This window comes from Alosa sapidissima, chromosome 20 (assembly GCF_018492685.1).
Source record: "Alosa sapidissima isolate fAloSap1 chromosome 20, fAloSap1.pri, whole genome shotgun sequence".
Lineage (NCBI taxonomy): Eukaryota > Metazoa > Chordata > Actinopteri > Clupeiformes > Clupeidae > Alosa > Alosa sapidissima.
Window position 1 is genome coordinate 29,494,525 of NC_055976.1, and position 7,500 is coordinate 29,502,024.

Genomic DNA, 7,500 nt, shown 5'->3' on the forward strand with positions numbered 1-7,500 from the left:
GACTCAACACCGTCTGGGCCACTGAACCACAGCCGAAGAGCTGCAGGGAGGAGGGGGGGGGGCAAGGGAGGGGGGAGCATTGGAGAGAGGGAGAGGGAGAGAGAGAGAGAGAAGGGGGAGAGAAGGGTGGAGAAGGAGAAACAAGGAGGGGGGTGGTTGTGAGGGAGAGTGTGTGTGTGAAAGATAGAGGCAGGGGGAGGGCACAAGTGAGAGAGATTTAAAACTCCTTCATTCCACCATTACACATTATCACACATTCTCACAGCGTGTGAAAACATAAACCTTCAGTCATGAGGCTTCCATTCTCTCACCATTAAACATCACACCTTTGGCATAATACTCCACTCCTTAGTGACTTCACCCAGCAGAGAGATATGGAAGAGAAGAGAGAGATGAGAGAGGGGGGGGAGGAGAGAGAGATGAGAGAGATGAGAGAGGGGGGGGAGAGGAGAGAGAGATGAGAGAGGGGGGGGGAGAGGAGAGAGAGAGATGAGAGAGAGGGGGGGGCTTAAGAGACGGAGAGATGGAACGTAAGAAGAATGGCGGGAGAGAGGGAGAAGGTAGAGACGGGTGAGTGAAAGAAGGAGATGGAGGGAACAGAAGGACAGAGAGACAGAGAGGCATGGATGTCAGGAAGGCTAGGAGAGGGAAAAGAGATGGGAAATAGCATGATAAGAGAGAGGGAGAGAGAGAGAGAGAGAAAGATGGGGTGTGTGGTGGTGAGAGTGTGGAATTTGTGTGCAGAGTGATCAGTCTGTCATCAACTCGGGTCTCTAATGTTGGTCAAGGCTTTCTTGTTCCTAAACTTCACCTCTGATCACACAGTGATCTGGATCAAAGGCATCGCTTGGCCCGTGAACAGCCACCTGAAACACACCAGCGCTCCAGACTTCAGCCTTCTCAACTAGCATTGCAATCAACATTTAAGAGCAATCAACACACCATCGGAAGAAGGAGGCACCGCTGAAAAATAACGGTCTTCAGCGGGCACACGCGCAACTCAACACACGCACCATCAAATGTTTGCTTACGCGCGTATACTGTATTTACACAAACGCGTGGTCATGCGGAGAAAACGGAGAAAAAAACGTGAGGAAAATGAGGGAGAGGTGGAGAATAATAGTTATAGAAGAAATCAATTTTCATTTGTGACAAGCCGATGCTTTTACAGATGTAAAGTGACGTCCCACGGCTCTCTTCAAATACATTCTCGAGAACATAGCTGAAATATTTAGTATGATGTATTTTCAAAAGCCACAATACCAAAAAACGTGGAATAAAGGTTTCATTTCAAAGATATATATATATAGACTGTATTTATTTATTTATTACTCCTAATCTCATGCTCCATTTAAGACCATCCACTACACTTAGCCAAAGCACACACTGCATGGACAGTCTGAGTAACTGGAGAAAACCCTCATTGGGAATTTGTGCCATATATATGCAGATATGCTGTTGTCCCAGGGAGCAAAGGGATTCAATGGTCTTTAAACCACATATGAGGACCAGTCTTATGGAAGTTTTCATGCTCATGGAAGGAGCATAATGATAACGGCCTCCCTCTGTGATCAAAGACTAAAAATGAATAATCTCATTTAAGTCACAAAAGTGCGGGCTGCTGTCATGCGTTAGCGACGGTCATTAATAGGATTTCTTTAAAAAAAATATATTAAACAAGAAACTGTCACATTTTAAGATATACTTCTGCTTCAATAGCCTGTCAAATTAACAATTAATAAAACTGTCAAAATAGCCTAAGTAGTAGTCTTTAACGGTTGTTAAAAAAATGTGCAAAGCATATTTGTCAGAATAAAGATAATGTCATTAATATGAATCATCTGTCAGGGTGTCCTCTCAACTCCCTCGACAGAGCAGATGTCTTTTCCTGTCCCGCTGGCTTCCGCGCTTATTAGAAACAGGGGTACTCACTATTAAGATGAACGTTCCAAGAAATTCCGCCAAAAACTCTTTGATGATGTCTTTCCTCAGGGTGCATCGCTCCCTCATAGTTCTTTTGTTTCCCTCCATCTTTTTCGGCAGACAGATTTCTCACTCCTGTCACGACAGACAAATGACGAGCGCTTGGCTTTGCACTCCTCAGAAGCCGCGACGCAAATAAGCCCGCCAACCTCTGCTTACAGTGCTTGCGTTATGCCCACTAGACTGACATGTCCCGTTAATCTTTTTCACTCCCTCCACATATAACCCCCCCCCCCCCTCCCTCGAATGATTGCATTGTACAGAGTGAGCCGATTTTAGATGAGTAGAAGTGGTTGGCAGGTGACAGGTAGAAGTGGTTGGCAGGTGACAGGTAGAAGTGGTTGGAGGTTCTGAGTGTTTTTTGTGTTTTTTCTTTGCGCTTTTACGCACAGCAGAATCTGTTTGAGAAACTAAGATGAGTGACATCTTCACCTTTACTTGAGGAAATGTATTTAGTTTGCATATGATAGGTTAGTTTTTTATTCGTCATGTTGTTGTGTTAGTGTTAGTGTTTAAAAATAGTGGGCTAATGATTAAAAAGCCAGTGGTATACCGAGAGCCAAAGGTCCTGTTTTAACTCCCGAAAATGGCGCCCTCTTCTGGACATTAGGCTGGTAGGCCTGAGCGCAAACTCCGGCATGTGGAGTCTCCTTTCTGTGACCGCACACCTTAAGCACCATGTGTCATGTGACACTGAGCCGTCCCGTCCCGTCCCATAGCGCTCATAATATTCCTATTTGACTGCTCTTAAATTTTGTGTGAGGCATTTTTTTTTTTTTTGGGTGTGTTTCAGTGTTATCGAATGATATGTAGTTTAAATAGTATATAGCCTACAATACATAGGCTACTGTATACCTCAAGCTGTCACAGCGGCGAGAGGTTGTCTTCATTCATCGTCGGAGAGAAGGTGGAATTTGTGTCTGTGTTTTTTATCCAGTAGGGGGCGCACAGTGTATAGGAAATAGACCTTGCTCTGACACTTCTTGGCCTCCTCAAGCGGTGGGCCAGTGAGCCTCACGGAACGGGTCGGGAGAAGACGACAGGTGTGAAATGTTATCCTTGCGTTCATCAATGTCACTTTTTCGGGGGTGTCGTCTTTGATGTGAAGAAGGCGCTGTCAAGCGGCCGCCCATGCTGCGAAGAAAGAGGTGCGCTGACGGATATGAAGCGCCTCAGTGGGGTGTTCACAAATTAAAACACCTCGTCCGCTTTATTATCATGGCAAAGACTCACATAGCGAGCACACTTAACGCTTTTGAATAGGCATGGAGTTACTCCTAGCTCAAGGCTTCTATACACATGGCTTTTACATGTTGCCTAGCCTGCGTATTTACTCAGGCCTACTTTTAATGTTTGTTGTGTGTTATTCGTTTTGTTTAATTGACCCCCTTATCCCTGGTACTCGCCTACTCTACAGCTAGAGATAGCCGTCAGCAACCAGAATCTACAATATCAGGAAACTCGTGCAGTTTGTCAACACACTGATAAGACTCGTAGGCTATTATGTGCTGCTTTACATCGCGGGTGTGAATGTGCATGCATAACAAGTTCAACGCGTAACAAGCCCTACCTAAAAGAAAACATATAATTTAGGCTACTGGCAGGCCACACAGACATAGCCAGTTATGTTTACATCACATGCTATTTACTTATTGCGTCTTCGTGTTCTCTTTTGATTGTTGGTTTAAAGGTCTTGACGCCATTTGCATGGACATCCACAATAGGCCTACAGATGCAAGTGGACATAAAACAGCAACAATGCAATTGACCTGCAGCTGCAGAATTTGTGTGCAGTTTGGGCATGGTGAAGTGAGTGTGAAAATGATTTTTTACTTAACTTGTTCACCAACAAAAAAATAAACAACCCGACACACTATAAACAAAAATATGCTACTACATCCTGTCTACTGAAATATATTGCCGTGGAGTGTATAGTCCAACGTAAAGATAGCATGGATGTTAGACGCACCAGCTTACATGTCTGTGATGTTTATTGTAAGTTCTAAGGTAAATGCTAAGCGACACCCATCGCAACGGGCAATCGTTACGAAACAAGCACACAAGGTGCGAGCGCTTGATGTCAGCAGTTAAATAACATCCTGATTTCCCAAGAACATTTAGGCCACTTTGTGAAATGCGTAGCAAACGGACTTCTGCCAAGTTAAATTCACACTCATGGAATACTGCACTCAAGAGTGTTGAATGAAACGATGGCGCAGACATTCCAAAGCTTTAAAACGGTACCATTAACTAGGCCACCTAATTTCAAAAGACAGCAGACATGCTATAGAGCTTTCTCATGCTGACTAAACTATGCAATTGAATAATTGTGACTCGAAGAGTGGGAACATTATTTTCAACAGGAAACAGTCTAATATTTATATTAATTCTTATTTGTGCATTTGCGTTGCCACTGAAATATAGAGCGGAAACAGAGGAAAGCTTCACCTGTAAATAACTGTCTCTCTCGTGCACGCTTAATTTTCAGTGTAATGTCTCTGGTATTGTGATAGGTTATATAATATACGCGGACCGAGCTTCAGCCATGTTTTGATTTACGAGTCGCTCAACAGAATTAGCCTTTCGCTTAGGTGTTAATTCTCTCGTAATGAGGCCCCAACACGACCAACCACGCTTCGCTGCCTGCCGGGGTGGCCTGCTGTTCCGCAGACACAGTTCCCGATCCAAGAGAGTGATATCTCAGTGAATCACTTTTTAATCCGTCTCCGAATAATGTCAAGTGAATTTCCTTATTACAAAGCTTGTTTCTTTATTAAACTATTTTAAGGAGCTTCTTGGATAAGTTATGAAGTGTGAAAAACATCTTTTGTTTTTCTTTTTCTTCTGAAGGGGTGTGTATAGAAGGCTTCTCTCTCCCCCCGCCCTCTGTCCAAGTCCTCTATGTAAATGCTTTATTTTAATTGTATCAGGAGGACGGACCTATTCTCTGCCCAATAAAAATGGACTGACTCCGACACCTGGTTATAAATACAGGAAGGATTTCAAAGTCCCAATCAGTAAGCGGTTGAAAAAAGACATCAGACTTCGACCCGAGGCGCGACACTAACGGCGAGATGACTTCTAGTAAAGTTGAACTCCCTGCAGAAGTGAAGACGGACGCGGCAGCTCTGATGGCATCGCTCCATTTGATGCCCTCTCCCGTCCCCAACCCGGAGATCAAGTACACTAAGGTTTGTTGAGAAAAAAGTAACGCCGTTGTACTACGCGAATTTGTGCGCAACAACTTTTCCTGCAGTCTGAATGCTTTGTTGGATTCGAAAGTTTGCTGCATGAGTGTATCTGAAATGTTTTTGATGTAAAACTCGTGTCTTACAAGATCATATCGATGGGGCCATAGTTTGGTTGTGACTAGATTCCAACATCCTCCTGTCATATTTAGATGGTCCGTTATTTCGCTGAGCAGTCTGACCATCATTTGAAAAAAATCCAGCACACAAATTGTATCTTCTATAAGATTGAATATTCTAATGGTCCAAAATGTGACATCGTATATAGATTAGTAAGAGATAAGATCCGAAATTACTTGCATCATTAAATCCCGGGACTTTATATTGGAGCGCAAAAGTTTTGTCTTGTGCCTCAGTACTTAATCTGTCTTCACAGTATACTAACGCAAGACTAATGATTCACATACTGTATCCAAATTACAAGAATAGAAGTTTATTTGTTGATCAATGATAAATTTAGTCTTTACACATTTATAAATGAAGTAGTATGTGGAGTTTCTCCCTTCCTTTTTGTGTTTTGAGCTGTTGTACATGTCAGTAATTCTATGACACATTGCTTGTTCAGCAGATAATTGCTGTAACTTACCAAGGATAATTGCTGTAATTTAGCAAGGTTATCGTTATCAGCCGCGTTATTTTCTTCATTCCCGCACAGTTTAGGGCAAAGATAATATTTACCACTTTCGACACGGTCAGATGGGTGATAAGGAGCCTACACTCTCTGTGCTTGTCATTTATGTCATTTATAAAACTCCACAATGGGCCTACATCAACATCTGCTGTCCACTTAATTAAATTATGTAAACTTATGTAGGCCTATGTAAATTTCCGTTTTGAGATAATCTTTTCCGATTGTGGTTTATGATATATATTATGTCTTCAGACGTAAATAAGTAAAATGCGCTTTAGAAATTTGTTGATGATAATGAGTAAATTGAAAACTATGTATTGTGCGCAAGTGATGTATTTGTATTTATTTTTTATTACAACATCAATTTATTGAGGTTAGCTCGAGTATGTTATTAATCTAATTAACATCATAATTGACAACTGACAACTGCACTAAGCTAGGTGAGTTCGATATCTGTCATTTAAGGGCGCGCAGTAAAAAAAATCTACTTTGACAGCTAATATGAACTTCATGTTCATTCTTTTTTGAAAACATGAATTGGTCGTTCACAAGGGCAATCCGACTACGTAGTAGTATATGGTCGTGGCGCTTTCACCCTTTGCGTATGAACAAGACCTTTGGATCATAACTGAAGCGACTGGCTATCAGATAACAAGGTGAAGAGATATGGCCGAGGTCATTAAGAGTGTGACACTGTGTTTGACTTAAAGATGCGCGTAACGCATACTCACTTACATATAGCCTGAAACACGTCCGACCCCGTCACCCCGAAGTTACATTTCCAGGAGCCTACTAGCCTATCACACACTATGTGCAGACGCAGGCCTTCACAGCTCATGCGATGTGTTCTCTGTGGACAAATGCTTATCACTTCTTTTAATATCGTTGTATAGACCAATTAAGCTCAAGCTATTTAAGACAATATAATTATTGCACATATTGAGTTGATTAATAATATGAAGAATAATATTTTTAGTTTGATTCGTGATTTAGTAGATATGATTCGTTTTTTTGACCTACAGGATAACTTGGGTACTTGTTGGTGTTAAGTCGAGGCCATAGTGTGTCAGGCGTGTGGAGTTGGGGTGGTGCGGTGTTCTGTGTGTTCAGGGCCGCGGTCTTGTTATGCTGCTGTTCGGGTAAAGGGCAGTGCTCACGGGGAGAGCCGAGTGACGGCGGCTAGCCCGCGCGTAGGTCTGTACCTCATATTTGGCGCAAGCGCGAGGAGAGCAAAAGGCGCCGGGAAGGGGATACGAGACCGGCGAGTGGGTTACGTGTGTCATGGGTAGGGTCTAACATGTGAACGTCATGCCATGTTTTGCAACCTTTTCTGTGTTGCTTCTTTCTCTTATTTCTTTGACAATGTTTCTTCTTCTTCTTTTTCTTGATGATGTACTTCCTCATTCAGTCTGTTTCATAACAACACCCCCCTCCTCATCCTCTTCCCCTATCCCCCCCTGTCTCCTTTAGTCTGTAAATGAAATCATCATTCCATTTATTTCATAACATATCCGCTCCTCTTTCTTCTCCTTTCTTCCTCTGCTTCCTTTACTTTTTCTCCCTCATCTCTCTATCGCTTCCTCTACTTCTTCTCTCTCATCTCTCTATCGCTGATCATTCCTGACTGTGAGTAGATAA

General features: G+C 42.7%; 1 protein-coding gene across 1 annotated transcript in view; it reads right to left on the reverse strand.

Annotated features, from left to right (window-relative positions):
• Positions 1-2,179, reverse strand: part of aqp9b (aquaporin 9b) — a 12,773-nt gene extending 10,594 nt beyond the window's left edge. The window contains exons 1-2 of the mRNA XM_042073988.1: positions 1,933-2,179; positions 1-40 (exon numbers count right to left, since the gene is read on the reverse strand). The exon at positions 1-40 is cut by the window's left edge and continues 87 nt beyond it. Of these exons, the coding sequence (XP_041929922.1) occupies positions 1-40; positions 1,933-2,031 (139 nt within the window). The 5' untranslated portion in view covers positions 2,032-2,179. The remainder of the gene's footprint in view (positions 41-1,932) is intronic.
• Between the last annotated feature and the right edge of the window lie 5,321 nt (positions 2,180-7,500).